This window comes from Fringilla coelebs (assembly GCF_963513975.1).
Source record: "Fringilla coelebs genome assembly, chromosome: 23".
Lineage (NCBI taxonomy): Eukaryota > Metazoa > Chordata > Aves > Passeriformes > Fringillidae > Fringilla > Fringilla coelebs.
This window is the reverse complement of record NC_140049.1, coordinates 307,330-331,738: the sequence shown is the minus strand read 5'-3', so window position 1 is coordinate 331,738 and position 24,409 is coordinate 307,330. Positions and strand designations below refer to the sequence as shown.

At 41.8% G+C, this 24,409-nt stretch overlaps 1 protein-coding gene across 2 annotated transcripts; it reads right to left on the bottom strand.

Annotated features, from left to right (window-relative positions):
• Positions 1-2,463: 2,463 nt before the first annotated feature.
• Positions 2,464-24,218, bottom strand: ST7L (suppression of tumorigenicity 7 like). Of its 2 annotated transcripts, none has more exons than XM_084220781.1 (16): positions 23,926-24,059; positions 22,521-22,603; positions 21,429-21,588; positions 20,880-20,934; positions 20,240-20,355; positions 18,310-18,388; positions 17,418-17,572; positions 17,198-17,295; positions 16,660-16,774; positions 14,846-14,918; positions 14,035-14,137; positions 10,773-10,923; positions 10,541-10,633; positions 7,832-7,971; positions 3,356-3,425; positions 2,464-3,123 (listed from the first exon to the last, which is right to left on the bottom strand). In XM_084220781.1, exons 2-15 carry the CDS (start codon positions 22,596-22,598, stop codon positions 3,372-3,374), a joined length of 1,470 nt encoding a protein of 489 aa, XP_084076907.1. In that variant the 5' UTR covers positions 22,599-22,603; positions 23,926-24,059; the 3' UTR covers positions 2,464-3,123; positions 3,356-3,371. The 2 variants fall into 2 exon arrangements, with proteins under 2 accessions (XP_084076907.1, XP_084076906.1); XM_084220780.1 differs by having other exon boundaries at positions 2,465-3,123; positions 23,898-24,218.
• Positions 24,219-24,409: the final 191 nt, after the last annotated feature.

Sequence of the window (24,409 nt, the reverse complement as noted above, 5' to 3'; positions counted from 1 at the left end):
CTCCAGAAGCCTTTGGACAGCGCTCTTCAGGCACAGGGGGGATCACAGGGGCGTCCTGAGCACGGCCAGCAGCTGGACTTGATCTTTGCAGGTGCCTTCAGCTCTGGGTATTCCGTGATTCCAAGAACCCCACAGTGCCCTGTGCTCCTGGCCTGCCCAGCTGGGCCCATTCTGACCCCTCAGCACAGCCTCACTGGCTCCCAACCACACACCCCGAACATCCGTGCTTGGGAGGTGCTGTTCCCCTCACTGTCTCCCCTCTGAGCAGGGGGAAGGGCAATAGTAATTTATGTCTGGCCGAGCCCCATATATACATCTCCTTTCCCTAAGGGAGTCTGCTCTCATATTTAACCTCTTCATTCTGCTGGCACTGGAGGTGCATGATGCAGCTTGTGGAGAGGTGCAAGCACTTCCCTCTCCCCCTCCTCCTGGAATCCTCCTCTCACTTGTGGTCCTTGGGATTCACCCAATGTTTCTTAGGAAAAAAAAAGAGAAAAAGAAAAAAAACCCCAAAACTCTAGACCTCTAGACAAGTATGCATTTAATAAGCAGTGAGACAAATAAGCTCCAGTTATCCCAGCAGAATTACAACACCAGAGAACAATTTTCTGCATTCCTCTGAAGGCCTGAAGGAACCCAATTGCCTGCTCTCAGGCTAAATAGGTACCAGACACCAAGTGCTCCATAAGCAAACAGAGCCCCCAAAGTGCAAAAATGAAATAAGTAAAAAGCTTCACATTACATATAAACCAGCCGTTTGCACCTTGTTATTAATGGTCTCAACTATGACCTTTACACCCTGCCTTGCTCAGAGTCATGGATCTATGAGGCTTGGCACCCTCACAACAATTCCAGGATGAGGAGCAGGGAATAAACTTGCCTATCCAGTGCTGGAGAGATGAAGGAAGGGAACTGGTCTGTGACAAACCTGGATGGAGAGCCACCCCAGGGCCATCTCCATTTGAATTTGTCCCCATAACCTCAGTGACCAAGGTGTCTGACAGCATGAAAAGTCCTTATGCCAGACATACATGCATGAAAGCTACTAACAGGCATCTATTCCAAATTTCAAAAATGAAGGGCTCCCAGCATGGTAAATATCTGTCAGAGATTACTCCCCAGAATTCTGATGTGATTTATAGACCATATGAACTAGGGCTGCAATGAACAGACTTTGTTACCCTGAAATATTTATTAGTCTGAACTGCCTCACCTCTGCCACTTAAAGCCTTGTGGAAAAGCTATTGCCATCCCAATGGCTGTGAAGTCACCACGGTTCTTGTTTCAAAGAAATTACATCAATATTCATCTTGTCCTGAGTAATAATTGTAATTTTTAATGCATATATAGATATAAATGTATATGTGTAGATACACACACAGAGCATAACTGATAATGGTATTACTAAGGTAAGGGTCAGGTGTGTAAGTCTCTGCTCCTAAGTGGCAAAGGAACACTTCCCAAAAACATGGACAATCCTGTATAGAGAGCACTCCTTTCTCAAGAATTGCTGGCACTTCTAGAGACAGGAAGATTTTCATTACACAGCCTGCTGCCAGCTCTCCTTTCAAAACAAGCCCATCCCCTTTCTGTTACTGTTATGTCAAGGGAGGACAGTGAGAGAAAGCAGCTCTTGGGATGATACATGGGAGGCAGAGCTTCATTTATAACCCCACACAACTGCTGGAAAAGGTTCAACTTTACAAAGCATTAGGCTGGTTACCTTATGGGCCCCTGCAGACCACGAAGTGAAATCACATGAACACAACAGGCCTATTAATCACCACAGTGATTCCAAGGTGAGAAACTGCCCCAGTGACCAACTGGAAAGAAAGTTGAGAAAATTACATTCTAGTAGTTAGGTAACTCTAAAAACACTGGTAATATCTTTCTGTAGGGCTTCCCTTTTGATTCCTTGATGAATTCAAATAGTTAAGCTGGATTTAAGTCCAGTCAACAGAAATATACAGTGGAGAGCAAACAATGATATTCCTACCTAAGCAAGAATGTTTCCCTTCAGAGTTATAAATAAACTACACTTACATGAGATGCAGAGGTGACTTTCTGCTTCACAGAACTTGGTTTACAAGGTAAAGAAGGATTTGAAAATAAGCAAAAAGAAAAACAATTAATTCTTCTTTTGCTCTAATGGGAGAGTGGAAATGGAAGTCACACCAATTACCTCAAACCACGTGGCTGCCACAGCCATCTTTTCACCTCTGCAGTAAAACAAACCCTCAGGGCTGCTCTGTATGTGAAGCAAGTCCTTTGAAGAGTTTTCCACATCTCCATTCTCTTCAAGTCTTCACAACAACAGTGAAACTACTTTGGACTAACACTTGAAGGTTCAGGTCTCCCAACAGACTCCCCTGCAGATACCACAACACTCTGGGCAGTTTCAGAAGCCATCCTGTCTTTCAAAATGCCTTGTCTTGAAGAATAAAAGATGCACAATTAATTTTAAAGAAGTAATGTAAAATAGAGGAGTTTACCGTCTCCTTGAGTAATGCAAGCTCATAAGACAAAGAAACAAATCTTTGTTTGCACATTGTAATCTATATTTAACAGACACTCAAGAAGTCAACAAATTCAATGTGTTAAGTAGCAACCTTTTAATAAAGAAAGCAGAACCATACTTTGCTGTTAACAAATATTTTGAAAAAGGCTTATGAAATTAAATCTAAACCAAATATCTGGTGCATCTGCAGCTGAGAAGGAAGCATCAGTACTCCAAACACCTGCTCAGTTTGTGTATTCTCCTTTCTTACAGAGGAAGTATGAGCTTCCAGTTGTCCAAGTGATTTAGAGAGCAATAAACTATTGCTCAACAAGAACTATTTTCTTAGATGATTACAGATTAAGGCCAAAGGAGAAATTCACATGTTAAGCACCATCAGCATGGAAGCCAGTCAAGGATATCAGTTTGAAGAGCCCAGACTTCTTCCTTGGCTCCCACAACTGGGAGTCAGCCAACCACCAAGTGAGGCTCATAAGAATAAAATCAAACTATCATGGAAAATACACGCCAGTCACACCAGTCAGCTGATGCCAGGGGCTCGACAGCAGCAGGTCCTCAATGTGTTCCATAGAGAAGAGGAAGGGTGAAAGAAGAGTCCCAAAGCACTGGAAGAAACAGAACACAACAATAAATCAGCTCAGTTTCCAGACCAACTTCCTTCTGCAGACTCAAGGTATGAGCAAAAACCACCCCGTGTCTAGCCCTCAGGGCAACAGAATTCCAACCCCTTCATTGCTGACGCCATGAATAGGCTTGCCGTAAATGTTAGATATTAATGAAGACACAGAGAAGAAGAAGAACCCTCTGGAAGGCCCAGCTGCAGGCTCGTGCACTCACCCCTGGCGCAGTCCCTTCAGCTGGAGGCCAGAACGCTGGGAGCACTCACTGGCCACAGCACCCGCAGCACCTGGGCAGAAGCACGAGGGTTAGGACGGCATTCCTCCACACCACCACTCTGCCAGCTGCTCAGCACTGTGCCTTCAGGGCTCAACAGACGAGGGAGCAGAGGACAGTGCATTTTCAGAGAATCACAGAACTGTTTAGGCTGAAAGGGACCTTAAAGACCACCCGACTTTTTCAATATTCAGGCATAGATTATTTACAGGTCACTGTCCAAACGGAACAGCCCATCCACCAAGACCAGTCTGTGCTTCCAGACGGGATCCATATTCTAGATGTCATCTAAACAGTTCCAGAAGTAAGATTAGGCTAAAACAAATCGTGCAAACTCCTCTGCACCTTCTCAACCCATCCCCCAGATATTCTGCTGGCACTCAGGTTATCCTTGTGCAAACCCTCATTTCATGAGTTAGCAACAACAGGACTCATTTACTTTGAAAGTTTTACTTTGGCCCTCCTGGCTTCTATCATAACCTCAAATATTACATTAAAAAGGCTTTTAAAACATAACATTCACAGCAGTGTAGGGGCTTTTCCTTGCAGTGGGCTTCTTCCCTGCCTGTTAGCGTGTGGCACCTTCACATTAAGTGCATGAGTTAAGATGTAGATTAGCAAGGCAAGAAACCTTTGCCCTTGGCATCGACACTCAGCTCTGACAGGAAACTTCAGGCCTTTTTTCCCTACCAAGTGTAGAACCACTCATTACACATTGGCAGGGAAGTGCACATCTCCAAACTATACACATTTTCTCTTAGATAAGCAAAAGACTCAAGTGTTTATAAATATGAAAAGTTCAGCAGCTGGCTAAAAAGTTAATTCTCCAATCTCACTTAATGAGCTTTGGGGAAAGTGGTAGGGGGATTTGTTCTTAAAGTAAAGCAGAGTGTCACACAAAGCAGGACTTGCCAGACACGGCTCTGCTTTGCCCTATTTTCTGTCCCTAGACGGCTGCCACAGACAAAATGGCAAGGAATCTTCCAACAGAGAGCGAGGGAATAGCCGGAATGAAAAATGTTTTCTCCTAATCTTGCAATCATAAAAATTAGCCAATTTTTAATTTAAATCCCATGACTTCTTTCTTTGTTGTGAAAGTATCAAGCAATCCATATAAAACCACTTTGGAACAGGGACTGTCTTAGGATTTTGTCCAATTCCCTGAAAAATAAAGTTGTTTTCAGTAGAATACAGCAAGAACATTGCTGGACTATTTTTTTAGTACTTTAATAATAATTTACACTGGTCTATTCCAGTAACATAAAGTTCTGATGTAAAAAAATGGGATTGATCTACTTGGAATTGTCCAGAGAAGCTGTGGCTGCCCCACGCTTGGAAGTGCCCAAGGCCAGGCTGGACGGGGCTTGGAGCACCCTGGGATAGTGGAAGTTGTCCCTGCCCCTGGGCAGGAGGTGGATGGGCTTTAAGGTCCCTTCCCACCAAACCATTCTGTGACTCTATTAAGGTATGTGCATTGTTCTCAGGAACTCCTGAGATCTGTTTACAGTGCCTGCTATCACTCTGTATCACTCGTGTTCTTCACAGACTTCTTGGTGTCTTTGTACTACAGATGGAACTGTAGTAACCTCACTTTTGCAAGATGATACACATCCACCCAGTCCTCCATCTATATAATTATTAAAAAATAAAAATTCATACTGAATGAAAAACCAATCAGAAAAACCAACCCTTTTGTCTGCAATTTCGACAGAAGTTGTTTATCTAGCAGCATTTTTCGGCTTGTTCAGACAGTTCAGATTACTGTCATTTGCATACCTTCCTCCCTTCTGTCACTTACTGCAAAAAATCCAAACAGCAGCTACTTCAGAAACAGAGCTGTCTAATGATCAAGAACAGTGTGATTCTCCAAGAGATCAGAAGTCTGAATGAACAAACAGTGAGGCCCAGGGAGCACCTGTGCTGGCACTGCAGCTCCTGTGGATCCTCTGCCAGTGCCTGTTTCACTGTGCTCACCAGCACCAACTCACACAGTTATCATGGAATCACAGAATAGTTTGGGTTGAAAGGGCCCTTAAAGATCACCTAATTTCAACACCTTGTCAAGGGCAGGGGCACCTTCCACCATCTCAGGCTGCTCCAAGCCCCATCTAACCTGGCCTTGGACGCTCAGGGATTCGGCAGCCACAGCTTCTCTGGGCACCTTCTGGGCTCTAACTGCATCAGCAAATGCTCAAGGTTCTGCCAGCAGCAGTCCCCAGCACCTGCAGAGCCCCTGAGGCTGCAGGACAGCAGAAATCCCCGTGGCGCCGGCTCGCAGGGCCGGGGCAGCCGCGGCTGCCGCTGCCAGCGCTGCTGGTGCTGGATCACGCTGTATACATTGGAACTACTAAATGCTTCCTTGTGATTTTTGGCCACTTGCAATATTTTTAGCAATTTGCCAAGGTTTACCCTGTGATTTATTATGGAGGAAACAAACTCAAGCACTAACAAATGAAAATATGTAAACTCAGACTTTTCAAGTCCATAGAAAGGTATTCAACTTCTTAAACCCCTTCTGAGGCATTCAGCTTGCTGTGGATTCAACTGCTGGAAAAAGAGTTTGATTAAGAAGTAACTGAAATGTAATCTAAGTAGTCACTGCTTGGAGATTTACTGTGAAAAATTCCATATACACACAATACTTTCCAATTGCCATTCCTAAAACTGTGTTCTAGGTTTCTTGGAAATTCAAGAGTTGGAAATACATTTTGCATTGCTTTTATCTACAGCCAAAGTACTCCAGATATACCAGCTAGAACTTTATTACCTCAAATTATTCTCTTTAATAAGTTAAAGCACAGTGATAAAAAATACTTGAAGTAATTAAATACATAGGAAAAAAAAATTTTAAAAGCCTGAAGTACTGGAATTACTTGAAGATATAATGCTCAATAACAAATAATAATTGCTTTATTAGAGTACGCTTGAGTGGAAAGGCTGGTATCATTAAATAGAAGATAATCTTCCATTTTTGGTATGAAAATTCAAGTAGATGCTACTAATACAGACCTCCAGAAGACAAGAGAGTATGTACAAAGTGTTAGCAGCCATCAAAGCATTATCTGTAGTAAAACTATTGAAGCAATCTATTAACTGAAACACAGAATCACAGAATGGTTTGGGTTGGAAGGGACTTTTAAAGTCATCTAGTTGTAACACCCCTGTTTGTGAGCACTAAAAACAGAAATACTACTTTGATGTTGAGTATCAGTGTTTCTTACAAGTTCAAGAAACCCAGCAGAGAGAACTTCACCAAGCAATTCTTTGTTAGCATAACATATAACCTTGTATCTCTTTGGAAATCATACAACTTTGCTAATGCAGCTCTTACAGAATTAATCAAACAATCAGTTAGCCCCTAGTTACTATGAACCCAGCCAATTATGAGCAGCACTGAAATTTGTCACTGGCATGTCCAACTACGTTTTCCAGCATAAAGATCAACACCACTGTGTGGAAATGAGGCCCCACTCTCCAACCTGCATGACTTGGACACTAGACTGGGCTCACCAGTAAAGACAACACTTCTAGGAACAAGAAAGAAAGGCTTTCCTCCTGGGTCTCCATTACCTGTTGCATTAAACCAGCCAGAATGCAAATGTCTTTTACCCTCTATTTTGACTAGCAAAGCCAGAGTAAATGATTCCCTTAAGAGTTCAGAGCTCTTTATTTGCTACTCTGCTCTACTGCACGAGATCAACCGTTCAGTAAAGGCCAAACTTACTGCTTGGAGTAGTTTGAGAAGCTGGAGCAGGAAGCTGCCTATGCACTTTGTTTCTCAGCTTCCAGAATCCAGGGAAAGATGACACGGTTACAGACAGCAGATGCTAACAAATAAGTGAGGGAAAGAAACCCTAAAAAGAGATACACAACCACTGGCTGGGCTCCTGAAAGGTTAAGTGACAGCTGAACTCAGTTCTGAATCTGGTTTGAAGTCACCAGTTAATTTACCGGTTCTCATCCATTCCATTTACATCATGCTGTGGTTTTTCAATGCTCACACAGACCTGTTTCCTGTAGTTGAGCCTGCTTTTTACTCATTTTGCTCATAGTCTCCAGTCAACAAATTTATTTTTGAGGCTTTCCCACTGCAGCTGTGCACTTCCACAAGGATAAAATCCATATTCACCACAGTGCTCTATGGAAAAATTTCTCTGATGCTGAAATGCTGCTCTCTAACCATGACAGAGCAAATCAAAGCTATGGTACGTAATAGTAATAGTTAATGTCTTGTCAAAGTAGACATTTTGCCCAAATTTCAACATGTGTCTGTCACTACCGAGATTCTTATAAAAACAGATGAAATAATTTATGCTCCACAAGCATGAGATTGACTAGAGGCTACTTCACCCTGGACCTCAAAATTCCCAAAAACCCACAAGATACCTTAACAAGCCCCATGTTAGAGACAGTACTTACAGTTTTTGCAAAAATGACCATCAGCTCAGGGAACTGATGGGTAAGGAGGGCCAGCATGGCTGAAAAGGAACACAGGCCTGCTGTGAAATGGATGAAAAAGGGAAGTTCCTTCTGGGGGTAAACGGAGACTTCGTGAAATGCTGAAAGGAAAAAAAGGAAGAATGTTGACATTTGATAATCAAGGACTGCTTTCTGAATTATTTATGGCCTTGTAACTCATTTCTGGACTTTCGGAAGGAAAGACTCCTGCAGCACATCTTAGGTTCCAGTACTTTAACTTCTTATAAACTTTTCCCCTACATCACAGGCTTGTTTTCATTATTAAGAGTCTTCACATACTTGTTTTCATTATTAATATTCTCTTCCCAGGCTTCTTTTTCACTTGCATGGGCATCATTTTTGAACTATTTAATCAGGCCCAGCTTTTGGTACCTGCTTTTCTAACAGGACAGAGGGAACACCTGCAAAGTTCACAAGCTGTCAAAATTGCCTGAACCAACTAAACAGTTCAGGTGTTTTCAACTCTCTAGAGCTCTAATCCTGTTACCTGAAAAGAACAACACATCTCCACTCCCTGTAAAAAGCTGAGCAAGTACAAAACAACCAGCATGTTGCACATATATTTCCTAGTACTTCTTGAAGACTTCTGGTTGTAGAGTACAGTAAATCTGTTCAGAGCAGCTGACAGAGCAGACCTCAAAGAAAACAGTGCCAGGACGGGGTTATAAATTCTGTACATAGCAGCTCCTTGCAATTTCCAATCTCTGGTAACGAAATCCAAAGCAGGTGATCAGCCAGGCTAAGGGTGGCATGTGGAGCTTTCAGCACTCACAACACTACTACTGGTCACTCACCGAGGACCTGCTGAGTGAATTTGCAATTACTGGCTCTGGATACCTCCAGCTCTGATTTCTATCTAATGATTTCAGAAGATTTTTAAATGAAGAAAAAAATAGTTTCTGTAGACATAAGTAATTATAAAAGGATTGCCCTTCTTGACAAGCTGTTTTTAAAACTAACAAAAACCTAAAATTATAAATGAGCCTTTATTTGTAAAATGAGAAAATACAATTGCATTCTTTCTTAAACTGAAGTCTCTGGAGGAAAAAACACTTTACCCTCCCAGTTAGTGGTTCTGAATGCTAACACATTAAAGCACCATTAGAAGAGTAAACCCAGCAAAAGTGTCTCGTGCTGTTGCAATTCATTAATGGCAAAGTGCTCAGGGTTTGTTTTGGTTTTAATGATATGATTTTGGAGCACAATTACATAGACTATTTGGAGATCCATGTCTAACATCCATCAGAGATGTTAATGGTACCCAGAGATTCATACTATATAGAAACATCATTTCTAAAACATGGAGCAATATAATTTAGGAAAGTGTTTAAAAAATAGGAATTAATTCTTTTTGCAGTAACTTTTCATACACTGGGAAATTAAAACCAAATTCAAGATAGGTAAAGACAACTAAAGCTAATTCCAGACTTCACAGACATTTGAGAAGTGTTACTCATCACACCAATGCAGGTTTTTTGAATCATTCATTTGGTCAACATTATTTTAAATAGATAATTTTTTTAAAAATTAAGTGTCAAGATTTCTTGAAGAAGTACTGCAATAAAAGTGTTAAGATGATTTTATTTATAGGTAGTTCTATATTTAAAACAAAACAGGAATGCGTGAGTGATCCTGTTGAAATATCTGCATGTGTTGGTGTTTAATTATGCTGGGAAGTCTACAATTTAGGGTTAGTTGCTAACCAAGGAATTCCTTGTGCAATATCCTGCATAAGTGAGAAATGAGTAATTTAAAGCAGTCTGGGGGCAAATTTAAATTACACATTTTAAATATAACTTCAGGCTTTTAAATAGAAACACGTCTGTGCAGTTTTCCTTTCCGCAGCTGTGGTCTCTGTAGGGCTGCTGGTGGTTTTGCAGTAGCCTTTTCCAGTCCCAGGGGAATTGTGTTTCTTCAAGATATAGAAGTTCAACCCCAAAGGAATTCAATTAAGATGTATAATTAACAGCTCAATTCTAATCTAAATTAATGCTATTTTCCTAAATCATGAGTACAGGCAGTAATGATATAGTCTATTTGTAGAAAAAAACATGTAGGCTCATCACTGCATAAAGTAACCTTGAAGCAAAGAGCAGCTGGATACAACTTACTTTTCAGTATCAAATATTAGCATAAATCCATAGAAATACATGTAGAAAAAGTTCCAGGAGGCAGCCAGCAGATCAATACAGACCACTGAATAAATGACAGAAAGCAATCCATGTTCTATGAAGCTACAGGTTACCCAAAGATTCTCTGCAATATCACAGACAGGTTTTACTGGATACCCAATGCAGGACTGGAACCATGGACTGATTCCTTGCTACAAGAGCAGTCAAATCCACAAATTCTTTTAAAAGTAATTTTTAACCAATGGTCAACTTTGTTGTTCTCAAGGCTCAGCCTGAATGTACCACACAGAGATTTAATCTCTGAAGGACTTAGGTTATTACTGCATCAAGCTGACATTTACCACACACACAAGTCAAGTGCTTCAGGATCTGTTGGGAGGGACATCAACAAATAGCTGAATCCCCTTCACAGGAAGCTCAAACTAAAAAAATCACAGTAAGGTAAATACAAAATACCACAAACGGAATACGTCCTTAGCCTGTGTTTTATTATCATTACTGCTTAGAAACCACTTACTTGGCAACAGTTCTCTGTCTGCTGTCTCTGTGCAGCTCGGGTAGGGATAGAAAAGATGTCCTTTCTCTAATGGGTATGGGATCATCCTAAATGCTGCAAAAAGGGTGAGTGACATTAGATCTGAATCTAATCAGGCAACTAGCTTCTCACAAAGAGAACCAATCATGTCTGAGGGGGGTAAAGGCAGAAAGACTAGTCTACTGTACAGAAAAGAATAAAAGGAGATACTTACTGCCTTCCCATGTGCAGTGCAGCAGATTGAGAGCCCCTTCTATCCTCTTCCAGTGCTGGAGGTGAAAAAAAGCATAGGCTACTGCCTCACTGTCCCCACGCTTCAGAATGTGCTCTGGAGGCAGCACCAGGCTTTTCATTTCTAGTAAATACTGAAAGGAAAAATGGAAAGTACACCTGGTTACACAGAATGTTCCAAAACCTTTGATTGGGAAACATAATTGATCATTTTAGGCGTAACTGATCATAGAAGGGGCCAGGGCCAGCTTCTAGCCCACAGCAGCCAGGCTGCACTAAGTGAGAAACGAAAAGCAGCAAAACACACTCCTGTGTGTATGACTCTTAAATGAGGCTTTCACACACACAAAAAAAAAAAAAAAATCAAGGAAAAACATACAGCTTCAGTAAGACAAATAAAAATACACTCTGGTGGAACAGACATTAAGTATAATGCTGCAGGTGCAACACCAATGAGGGACAAATTTAGGCTGATAAAAAACCCCAAACCACCAGGTTTTTTGTTCATTACTTCATCACTGAGTTTCAATGAAGGTGGCTGAGGACTTGTTAGTTCTGAAGTATGAGCAGCAAACCTGAAAGTGTCAGTGTGCTAACCAAAAGAAGAATAATAAACCAAATCGAGGAAATTCTTTTAATGTGGTCTTACTGGGCCACCACAAAGTATCTTTGATGTCAGTTTTTTTCAATTTCAGCCCTTTCCCTCCATCAGCAGAAAATCTGATGCTCAGAGGGGTCAAAGAACACAAGGATTAGTCATTTCCTATTTCTTTGCAACACAGAACATGCAATTTTTTAAACGTACCATATTCTCTTATGGTACATTAGAAAAGTCAGGTATTCATTTGAACTTAGCTTTTAAAAACAGATGATATTTTTACAAGAATGAAATGACAGTTTCAGCTCTGGTATTTACCTGTGAGCTGTCCTCTCCTACCATATAGTGACTCATTCAATAACAGCCAAAGTTAATCCACATCTTTGATCAACGTAGCTGGCAATTCCTTGGAGTGTCCCCCAAAGTGTAAGAATGCAGCTAACTCACCGATTTATTTCAGCAGATGCCACAAACTATGAGATTATTTACTAATCCAGTTTGAGGACTTAACTTTTCCCATTCAGACTCTTCAAGGAATGTAGGAGGGGTTGTGCCCCAGCCAAATAAAGCACATTTGCTGCCTGGCTAGGTTCTTCTCTCAGTGCCTTGGGCCTGCACTCCGGAGGGTAATATTCTTGCTAATCCTCTCTAATCCTCTTCAATTTTTTTTTTTTTTTTTAACACAGTAAAGGATCACTCACACAGCACTGCTGTGGGAAAATGGTCTCAAATATCTGACCCCTGACCCAATCCTCATGCTCACCACAGTGCCCGCTTTTCCATTATGCTAACTGGGAATATAAACCCAGCAGTGGTGGTGAAGCTCCACTGCAAGTATTGCCACAACACACCAATGCTCAACTCCAGCCTTTAGCTCTCTCTGAGCCCATGTTACCACATAAACAGAAAAATTCCAGTCTGGCAGGTTTTCACATCCATGTTTATGCATAAAACAGGGAAGGTGACAGTACTGAAGGTGTCTCAGTAGTGAACTGAAGGTTTTGAAGTCTTTCTACACAATAAAAATCTCTAAGATATTCAGAAGACGACTGCAAAAGATTGTTTCATAAAGAACCACAATTCAGCTACAGATTTCTGATTTGAAATGGCTTAAGAGGACCACTTTTCTAGCTGGTTCTAACTTTCCAAACAAACCCCAACCTTGTAAAAGCAGGACAAAAAGAAACAATTTCCTTTCCTTATGCAAAATATTATAAACAAATACAATCACTTTCATACGATGTGCAGAGGGATTTCCTGCTTTACACACTGATTTTTAGTCTATGGGATAGGCCAGAGTTGAAATTCAAAGATCAGATTTTCTCCTCCCTCTGTGGTCCACTGGGCAAGTTGCTTCACTTCTCTGCCCTTATTCACTTGTTTGCTCTGACCATAAACACTTCAGAGCTCTAAACAGCCTGCACCAGTAAAGTTCTGCTCTGTCATCTAACCAGTTGGTGCCTCAAGGCAATGTTGTAATAAAAAACCCATGAAGAATGACAGATGTAAAATTAGAAGAGAAAATCAAGTACTGAAACCTGGATTCAGTCTCTGCATGTGTCTGCAGAACTACAGACCATACTTTAACAACTGCCTGTTTGAAATGATCTCTAACTTCTTTAAAAAGGTATATGAGGCTCCAGAAGCAACTGGAGGATACCCAAAACAAAAGAACTTTTAGATAATGATAATGCATTATAATCTTCTGCCCCTAAAGGCAGAGGCTAAAGAAAAATCTGTCTGAGACTGTCTGAAATGAACTTGCTACGCTCTTGATCAGTCATGCAAAGAAGCAGCAATTTCTCCCAGCAATTAGCTTCCTCAGTGCACATTCTATTGGATTGGACAGGCAGACAGAACGGAGCAGCCGCATCATTCCAGCCTCCCCAGCAGCAGCCACTGGGGCTCCATCATCATTTGCAGAGGATTAGACCCCGCACTGAGCCAGCCTCTGCTTCAAGGTTCACACTGAAAGCATCCCCAGTACAGTAAAAAGCAATGCGAGACTTTATTTTCACCCAATGCTCTGTGCAATCTGTGTTTTGATGCCAGACATTAAATTACAGCCTGTGGTGATACAGACTCTTAATCTTGTTTACACGTGGATGAAGAAAATAAGTGACTGCAGATCATTCAATAACCATGGAGCCATGGTTGGAAGCCCAGCAGAATAAAGGGGTTTGGAATACTAGAGTGATTATTGTTTGGAGAACTTAATTTGGCTTTAGGGACTTGGAAGCAGGGTCCTGGAATGAGATATCTTTAAGGTGCCTTCCAACACAAACCATTCTGTGATTATTTTATGACTTTAAATATCTACATTTATACTTATTAATGTTCACCCTTATTGAGAGAAAAGGGCCTTCAGTAATACATTACTGGAATTTCCAATGAGTTAGGAAAATTGAAGTTTAAATTTTTGTGCAAAAAACCCTGTTTGAACATCAGCTATTATTTAAAAAAAAAAAACTGGCCACAAAATATTTATTATATGAATACTAATGTTTTTAACAACTCCATAGCAGGAGTTATAACCAAATTCAAGAAAATATGGGGCTAGAAAGGCTCCAATAACAAAATGATATCATAATACCGTATTTTTCAGAATACATTACAAGTGGTCCAACAGGAAATAAAATACTCTTACCTTTGGAACATGAGGGTTAAATTCCACAGCTCTGTGAATTGCTTCTACAGCATTAATTTCTGCTGTACTAAGTCCTCTCTTGGAGGCAGTTTCTGGGGAGAACCTGAAGGGAAAAACACACCTTGAACAAAAGTAATAAATAATAAATGCTAACCAGGTGTTTATTTGCACTGCAAGCTCAGAGTTCATTAAAAATTGGTCGATATGTCACGAAAGATAAACAAACCCCTCTAGGAGAAAAATGTTCATGTTAAGTCAGGTATCTTGACTGCTACCCATGACATTTGACCATGAAAATTCACGTTGATCTTGACTTTCAGCTCCCTGTTATAGCATCACCTGCTGGGAGGTGGGGCTGGGCTCAGACCACAGTGAAATGCCAGCATCAACTACCACAAATATCTAAAACATAAATCCCAAGCAAAACACTGAAAAAAGAATTTACACAAAAGCACTTGACCAATACATGGGCTTCTGAAAAACATCCTCCCCTATACTAACTCTATGGATGCTTAAAAGTAGTTTTAAATGGTATTTTATTACACACACAAATATATGTGTGTGTGTGTATATATATATACACACATATATATATAAACACACTCAACTTGCTCTCAGAAATGTAATTGCTACATAATTAGGCATAAAAAAAGACTAAAAAATTTAAATAATCCTTTAATCGAACAAAGGTTTCTTTACAGATTAGAAGTAATTTTAAAACATAAAGGATTTAGACCTTTTTCCTTCATATTTTACAACAGAACCCAAAATATAGCGGCAAACCGTTGCTTTCACACAGGTCCTTGCTTACCTTTCTGAAACAGCTCTGGCTTTTAGCAGAGCTGCTGTGTAGCATATTGCTGCTGATTTGGGAAGACTGATATCTGTGAAAAAATAAAATAATTAAGATGTAAGATTCTAAGGCAATACAATCATTTTAATCCCACAGCCTTTGAGTTAAAGACTTTTCCTTGGGAATGGGAGACAATGAATTTAACATCTGGAACATTTCAGCTGTGATTAGAAACTTTGAATTTCTTTTTTCTGACAGTCACTAGTCAGTCTCATATTGAAAACCCTAACTTGTATTTAGGTGATAGTCACCATTTGTTTCTAAATGTACCAACACACTGAAATTGAATCCAAAGAGAAATATGCATATAAATACACTTAAGAACAGAATGTATTTCCTGCATTAACCCACAAAGATTTAAAGTAAGCTTCTGATCTTTACCTAATTTTGCAACTGTACATTAACACAGTTTTATACAATACTGAGAGACTGACCAGAAGCTGACTGCAAGAAATTACATTACAGACAGGTAGATGCATTTTAACAAAAATGTGATTTCCGTTCTTCTGCAGTTCCATGGAGGAAAATTCTGTTAGTTGTAGCTTTGTAGCATATCTGAAGCCAAGTTTGAGCTGACAATTACAGATTAGAAGGTTAGCACTCCACAGTGCAAGTTTACTTTAAAAGCAGACAAAGTCTGGGGTCTAATTCCCAAGTACCACGTTGTGTATAGTCAGATGGTTCCTGCTTTTTTTGTAAATCCCGTCCTGGGCCTGTCCATCACTTACTACAAGTCTGGCTGTTGTGTCAAGCCAAACACAGGGGTGCTGCAGGGAGTTTGAAGCTTGTACTCATTTTTCCAGATGCTCAGAAAAAAAAATCTTTCTAAAGAAAGTGTCGCAATTCCTGGTGTTAACAGAAAGAAGCACTGGGCAAAGTGCAAATGGCTTTCATAAATTAAAGAAGAATCTACCCAGAAGAGGATCAAGGAATGGGAGCAGGGTGCTAGGCTGACCATGTACAAGTGGCACAGGATTTGGGCAAAAATATCATACCTTTGATTCCCTGAGGCAATAAAGAATTGACATAAGAGAGAACTCTACAACTTCTGACAGTAACTGTTATAAAATACTGCTATGTCCCTCCATTCCAAAGGTGATTTAAGGCCCTAATTTGACAGCAGCCTTTTGTATACTCATGCAGTGGGCACTATCCAGGTGGCAAAACTGAGGGCAATAAAAAAAAAAGTATATACTTTATTAACATTTATTTAGACTTACACAATATCCAAAACCTACTAATCAAGACAGAAAGTGAAAGCAAGTTACACCATTTGATGCACCCCACTGATCTCTGGCAGCAGCATGTTTGCACACTGCTAATCTCTGACAAAAAACCTCAGTATTACAGAAGCACAAGACCAAGCCTGGAAGATGACAAAAAGGAAAACTACCTTTTCCAGCTTATTTACATCAATTACTTACAGGGCTATGTGCTGGCTGAAAAAGGCTGATGAATTTAGGCATATCCAGGGATGTAGAAGAGATTAATTAAAATAATCCTTGAATTGAAGTGAGGATTTCTTTACAGATTAGCAGTAACTTAAAAACACAGAAAGTAATTTATATGCAATTTAGTTTGCCTAAATTTGACCTCAGCAGTCAAAAGGAGAACTGTACTCTGCAAGCACCTATTTGTTACAGGTGAAGGGAGGAGTCTGCTCACCTTGATGAGGTCATGGGTACACTCCTGCCTGTGGACAGACATCCCTTGCCCACCTCACTTATTCTCTTATTCAAAAACACCCACATTTTCCAACAGGCATCACTTACCATCGTACTTGGCTAAAACCGCCTGAACATCTGCATAAGCCTGTAACTCCAGAAGGGCCTCTAGGAGGTTTTCATGGATATTCAGCATACTGAGAAGTGGAAACTCTTTCATCAACTGCAAATCAGAAATGAGAAATAAATTACATGTAGAATTACAGCTGAATCACTGAAATACTTAATAGAAATCAGTACAATAATGTAGGGCTTTTTAATATCCTTTTGTCTCAGAGTGTTAGAGACTGGCATGGAAGCAGCATGAAAAGAACTGCATCATTTCATAAAAATCACAGAATGGTTTGGGTGGGAAGCAATTAAAGCTCATCTCATTCCAGCCCCCTGCCATAGCAGAAGGGCAGGGACATTTCCTACAAGACCCGGTTACACAAAGCCCCCTTCAATCATGTGCAAACTCATGGGGAAATAATTCAATGAGATTAATTATGATGCCTAGAAATGAACTTAAAACCATCAATTAGGACAATGTGATTGAAAACAATTGTTAACTCAGTTGTTTGGTTTTTTTTTTACTTTTACTTACATCTCTCATCATTTTTACTGCTTCTCGTATTCTCCCAAGTTTCCTTGCACACATAGCTAGTCTCCTTTTCACGTACACTAATACATTGGTGTCTCTTCCTGATTACAAAGACAAAAATATTAGTCTATCAATTTCAATCCTTACCTCCTCATAATTATAACTTTATTTTTACATTTCTGCTCACACAAACCCAGGAGTTCATGTGATTCAAAGTCCTTACTCAGCTGTGCTTCATGCTGGGGGCTCTGGGAATGGCAGTTCTGAGATTTTCTGTAAATCATTTCTCCTGCTTTCAGAGCCTGCTTGAAATATTTCTCAGCATCCACAATAGTTGTTGCTTCTTCCTCAGCCAGGAGGACATATGCAGTAGCACAACTGAAATAAGAGAAAAACCTACTAATTATCTTGAGGGAGGAAGTTTAGTATTTTTATTAAGTGATAGAAGTGTTAGAAATGGGCAAGATTCACTTATGTTTAAGATGCAAGCATTGACAGTATTAAAATTCCAAAATGCTGACTTGAGTTCAAAGGGGGAGTGACAGGAAAAAATAAACCTTTTCCATTTTACAGAAAAAAGCCACACATACTCCTCCCATTTGGAGCAAAAGCAAAGGAAAAAATTGTTAAAGCAAGTTAAATTATTCTCCTTGAAACTGTAAAAATGGTCTGTAATTATCTGGAAAGGTTTTTCATTGTTTGGTTTGCTTTTTAAAAAACAGGAGGTTTTAAAACATTTTATTCAAAAATAACAAGACAACATAGCAAAGTGGATCACAGTTGTGAGTGAAATTCTTTGGTTTATGCTACAGAGTATTTTTAATTCCTTTACAGGAGTGGCATTTGTGCCATACCTGAATATGATTTCTCATTTGTTATTGCCACTAACAGCGATTAAAGAAAAAAAGCTGCACAAAAGATGTTTTTAGTAGAAGAGTTCAATATTTCAGGGCAATTTGCAGCCCCATGTGCAATTCCCAGTCCAAAGAGTCTCCCTTAAGCATTCAGAACTTTGCTGTAAGTTAATTATTAGACGAAGAAACTGATAGTGTGCTCAGTATCCTTCCACTTAATCCTTCACACCAGAAATACAGCAACTGAATGTACAAACTTACTCATTGTTCAACTCCAGGGCTTGATACGCTGCTTTAATCCGGGCCTGCGGGTTCCTCTCTCGCCACGCTTTCTGCATAACTGTAGAAAACACATGGAAAGGCTGGTGAGGGACATGGACACCTGTGAAAGAGCTGGGAGCCAGCAGAGGCAACACTGGCTGCTTGGAGCCAGCCCTAATTAACATTCCCTTCCAGTCTGAAAATTCCTGTTTGCTGTATGATTGTCATAAGGAAGAACAGACACATGTTTGAATTTCAGCCTGTTCCTACCACAAGCATCAAATCCTTGCAACAGCTCATTACAGCCCAAATTTAGTGTAAGATAGCAACACCACCAGGAAGATTCCTCACTGACCATTTCAGAACTCCTACCCGGAGCACAGACACAGCTTACATAACCGGGCAGATGTACAATTCTAAATTGCTACAGATTTTTGGAAACATTTCCTAAGACTTGTTGAAAGCTTGGCAGGAGCAATTGTTATACACAGGTTCTTGCACAGACCTGCAAAAAAATTTAATTTAAGCTTTCAAACAGAACTTCAAAGGAAACAGTGATGGAGTAAGTGTTGTCTTGCACAGGTAGAGTTTTATACTTAAATATTAAGCAGCTGTGGCTGCCCCTGGATTCCTGGAGTGTCCAAGGCCAGACGTGAGCTTGGAATACCCTGGGATAATGGAAGGTGGCACTACCCATGGCAGTGCTGGATGAGCTTTAAGGTCCCTTCCAACCGAAAATATTCTGGGATTCTGTTCCATGATTATTTTTAGACAACTGTCAGATCATGAAGGGTTAACAATTTATTTTTAAATTTACAAAGCGCATTTGAGTGGCATCACAAGGCAAAGCCAATTCAAGATATACATTTATCAGCTTATTTGGTTTGGGAAAAAGTAAAAAGGGTGCAATCTATTCAGAAGTGTCCTTTGAACTACAACTAGAATTCAAAATTATTTCAATGCAATAACTCTAAACCCCTCCTACCATGCTTCCATTTGGTAAAACTGGAAAACACAAACTGAAAACCACCTTCTAGGAAAACAACACTTTCAGAAGTACCATTTTCTATGCAGAATTATTAACTTTCACACTAAAAACCAGTTCTGAAAGAACTCCAAAACCTTACATTCATGGAGTTCTATATCTGGCCTATCTCAAGGACGATAAGAAAACTGAAGAATCTATACATGTTTCTTTTGGAACAAAACCTCATGCTGTCCAGCAAGAATAACGTGGAAAAATATTTGAGTTTTCTTTCGGAAACAAAATATTAGTCTTGGCTCAGCAAGCGAGACAATTCACTCCCTTTTGTGAAATAAAAACACATCTTTCATATCAAACATGTCACAGCCAGCTGACAAGGAACACCTCTGGAATGTGACAAATTGACAATAATTCACACCCACTCTGACAATAACCAGGTAAAGAACACTTTCTGCACTAAACATGTGGAACACAAGGAAAAAAATCTGGAGACTGCACTATTCATTACTAAGGTTTAAATGAGACCACATTTTGGCTGTTGAGAATATAATCCAGGTTTGCAATATTGTGTTAATTATTTGAAATGTGTGAGATCTTAAAAAGTATCAGGACTGTGACAGCACTGAAGTTGTAGAGAATGCACAACGTAAAGCAACATCTTTCTACTAAATTTCACTAAACACTAAATTTCAAGGGGCTTGGAGCAGCCTGGTCTAGTGGAAGGTGTCCTTGCCCATGGCAGGGGGCAGAACTGGATGGGCTTTAAGGTCCCTCCCAACACAAACCACTCTATGATCCTCTACCTCTATTAAACCTCTTCAGCAGTTGAGAAAGGCTGTAGTTTCATGAAATATTTGGCACGACAACTTGCACTACTTTCAAGTTCACTAGAAACACACCCTTGACACTGTCCAACACTTCCACACCTTACACAGACATCAGTACCTGTGTCTGAAGGCCGGAGGGCATCCGTGTCACACGTGAAAAAGGTCTGATGATCTTGAGCAGACAAATTCATGTCATAGTAAGTAAGAGGCTCCTTCCCAGTCACCCACATGTACCTAAAACAACAGATTTCAGTAAGAGGCACTCCTAGCAATTAAAAATGCTGATATCAAGGTGATATCTGATGCGCCTAGTGCAGAAAATCTGTAATAAAAGACTAAAACTACTAACACAAAGTTTCAAGTACCACTGTTCAATAACCTGTGAAGTTCTAAACAACTTGGCGACTGGCTTCCTAGAAAGCAGCTTTTCCCATAAAGTAACACTACAAGACTTACAATATAGTCTAATAAAAGAGAATTTAGATTGAGAATCACTGTCTCAACCTCTGAATAAAGTTTTTTTTCCTACTTTACTCTCAAAAAGCCCTGATGTTACAGTAATATTTTTGTTCTTAACATCAAAACTGCCAAAGCTTGGCTTGGTGCCTTTTAAACATAGGATTGGTATCAATCACCCCTATAATCTTGCAGGTCTCCAGCTGTCTCCTGACATTACCAGTGCAAGCTCTGTGAAGAAGTCATGTGCATGCCCCTGATTAAATTTAAAAATATGCAGTGGAAAGCAAGAAAATTAATACCTGCTATACTCTGCCCCTCTGAAAAGATTGAGAGGATTTCGCCACACTTTGCACTCTGAGGAATAACAAAATAAAAGTATTTTTTAAATTAAAAGCACAGGAAATATTACCTTGACATTAAAATGCAGTAATCCAAATCAGTTGTGTTTTCAAAACCTGCTTTAATTTTATTATTATGCAATCATCATCTTCATAAACTTCTGCTATTCCATAAATATTTTTGCTCCCCAACATTGCTGGGGTACAAAAGCACGGGCAAGAAGATTAGCAATGCATGTACACTCATGCAATATTTATTTCAGAACAGTAAATAACTAAAGTTACTGAAACAGTTTTAGCTAAATGTATAACATTGTTTAAATCATATATTTAACAATGAATGGTTTAGAGTGAAAAACCATTATTATTTCGTTTATTTTTAGCATTGCTAACTAAATACTTTGTAAGATGCAGGCTTTGTCCATTTTGTACAAGCACTAATGCAGAGCCAAAGCCATTAAAAGCCACCTCAAAGCTTAGGGAAAGCTCCTGGGACACATCAGGAATCACCTGGCATGTTCTGCCTGCTGGTCTCATTCTCCCCTGCCAAGAAAGCTGCTGGGGCTGGGGGGCTGCTCTCTGCACCCCCAATGAGGGGCCTCAAGTGGCTCACAGAAACCTGCTCGATGAAAGATGTGCCATATTTTCGGAAGTGCCACCACTCAAACACCTGTCACAGGAGAAAAAAGCACCACAAAGTTCCTTAGGTGACACCCTTCCCAGCAAACATGAGGGACGAAGAGCGTTCACAGCGAGTCTGTGCCCTTGCTAATGACCAGGGGTGGAACTTATCTCCACACAGAGTAACACTCATGATCTAGTTTGGTCTGTCTTGTCATGCAGGATCACCCACAGAACATAAAAGAGATTGAAAAAAAACCAGCAAAATTTTAGTCAAATGTTATGTTCCTCCCTCCCAAAGCCATTAGGGTAACTCAGAAACCCTTTCAGAAGTACCTGTATAGGGAAACTGTGAACAGAGGCAAAAAACCATTATACCCTCTTTTCTGGTGAGGATATTTCAAGCTGTAGCCCTACCTGCAGTACCAAATTTGTAGTATTCAACACAGGTGTAGTTTTTTATTTCACAAAAATAATCTAGAAGAATCAAGGATAAAATGGCCCATTAAACTGAGATGTTCTGCAAACCAGAGAGAGAGGCTAACAAAGAGACAAGGCTAAATTAACAGCAATAACAGTCACTTAGCAGAAATTCTGGGCCAGAAATATTACCATCTCTTTTTGAAGCTCTTAAACTACCTGCATACCACAAGCCCTCAAGGATTACACCAAACTGTCAGCCGTGGACCAGCCTGGATCCTGAGCCTGGTCTGCTCTCTCTGGTGAGCAGTGACGGGCCCCAGGGGAGCAGCTGGAGCTGTGCATTGCAGGTAAACCATTCCAGCATTCTGCACAAGTTATCTTCTCAGACTCATACAGTCCCAACATACAACACAGCACAAGAGCTGCAACAATACATCAGAGAAGTTCCTTCCCAGCACAAAGGCACCCTCTAGAGTCTGATATTCACTCCCTTTACCCCTCATAAAGTCATCTGAGAGGTGCTAAAGTTGTTTAACAAAAAAGAAGTGGACTACTTACAAATATCAGTCCAGATATAAAAGATGAAGTTACTGTAAGGGCAAAGTAGAATTTTGGAGTCAAAGTGCTTAAGAACATGGTCACTGTTAAGAGAAACAAAATCAAAGACTTAATAAGTAGAACTGAAAAAGTAAGTAGCTTGTCTATTAAAGAATGACAAATACCATGCTAAATACATAGCACACTATAGCCCCAGTAGCTTTATAATGCTACACCGTTAGGGGAACCCTCACCACATATTATTTTGTTTGTATCTACCTGTGACAGCCAATTTTTATATCCCACAAAAAAAAAACAACTGCACATTCTAGACAGAGCATCTTATGGTTTCACCCATACAGTGGCTGGTGAACCATAACAAGGTTTACATTCAGTGCTAACATATTTTTTCCACAGACCTCTCCCTCCTGCTATGAGAGCACAATGCAGAGAATGCAGTTATCCAGTGGTGCTCTGACCATGGTTTGGACTCAAACTGCACATCAGCCTTGTCACCTGCCACCAGCACAGGCTGGACTGGGACAGGGCAGGGTTCCAGCCTGACAGACCCCAGGTGGGAGCACACAGCAGCACTCAGGCAGTGCCTTGGCTGTTTTCAGCTGCTCCAGGACTGCCCAGTCCTCGGCTGTGTCCCTAACCCTGGGGTTAGGTGACAAGCTCAGTGTGTCACCTAGCAAAGGCGGGATGCACGACCTGCCCATAGGCACGGCTGGGACGGACGCACAGAATCAGAATACCAATTAGTTTGGAAACAACCTTATCAAGTCTAACCTGCGACCAATCCCCACCTTGCCAACAAGACAGAGCACTGAGTGCCAGGTCCAGTTGCTCCCTGGGTACAACGATGGGTGGGGACTCCAACACCTCCCTGGACAGCCCATTCCAAAGCCTGACCACCCTTTTCATGAAGAAATTCCCCCAGATGTCCAACCTGAACTTCCCCTGGCACAGTTGGAAGTCGTGTCTGTCCCCCTCTCCTGTCCCTGGTCCCTGGAGCAGAGCCCGGCCACCCCGGCTGTCCCCTCCTGGCAGGAGCTGTGCAGAGCCACAAGGTCCCCCCTGAGCCTCCTTTTCTTCAGGATGAGCCCTTTTCCAGCTCCCTCAGCCGCTCCTGCTACCCCAGATCCGTTTCCTTCTCTGGACAGACTCCAGCCCGTCAGCGTTCCTCCTGAACGGGTCCCAGGCGCGGACACGGCAGGTGCGGAGCCGCCCGCCAGTGCGCGGCCAGCGGGACAATCTCGGCCCGGTGCCGCTGGACCGCCGATAGAGCCCGGATACAGCTGGGGACAGCGGGCCGAGCCTGCCCGGCCCGCACGCCCGGCTCCACGGGCAGGGTCCGCCTCCCCCCGGCGCGCCGTTCCCCCGTGCCGCCCTCACCGGCCGCCAGGCCGTCCCGGAGCCGCACCGGCACCCGCAGCACCGCGTACAGGAGCCCGAGCCCGGCGGCCGCGGCCAGGAGCCCGCGGGCCCAGGGCGTCGCAGCCCGCCGCCGCAGCTGCTCCCAACGCCGTAACGCGGAGGCCGCCCCGGGGCACGGCGGCCCCCGGCCGCTCACACCACCGCCAGCGCCGCCGCCGCCGCTGCTACCCTCCGCCATCACCGCCGGCGGGGCACGCCGGGACAAGGGCGGGACAGCACCGGGGCGGGGTTCCGCCAGTGGGGACAGCCCGTTCGTCGATCCCGTCGCTGCCGCTCCAGGGCGAAGCGCGGATCGATCGTCCCCCACACCACAGCCGGGATGCACGGAGGCTCCGGGGCGCGGCAGGTCCGCCACCGTCGTGCTCCTGGTAGCGAAAAACCTGCCCGTTCCTGTGATGGTGGCTGCACGGCGTCTGCCCACAGTTGGGGTGGCGGCGGCCGCGCTTCCGGTCTACAGGTCCCAGCCGTCT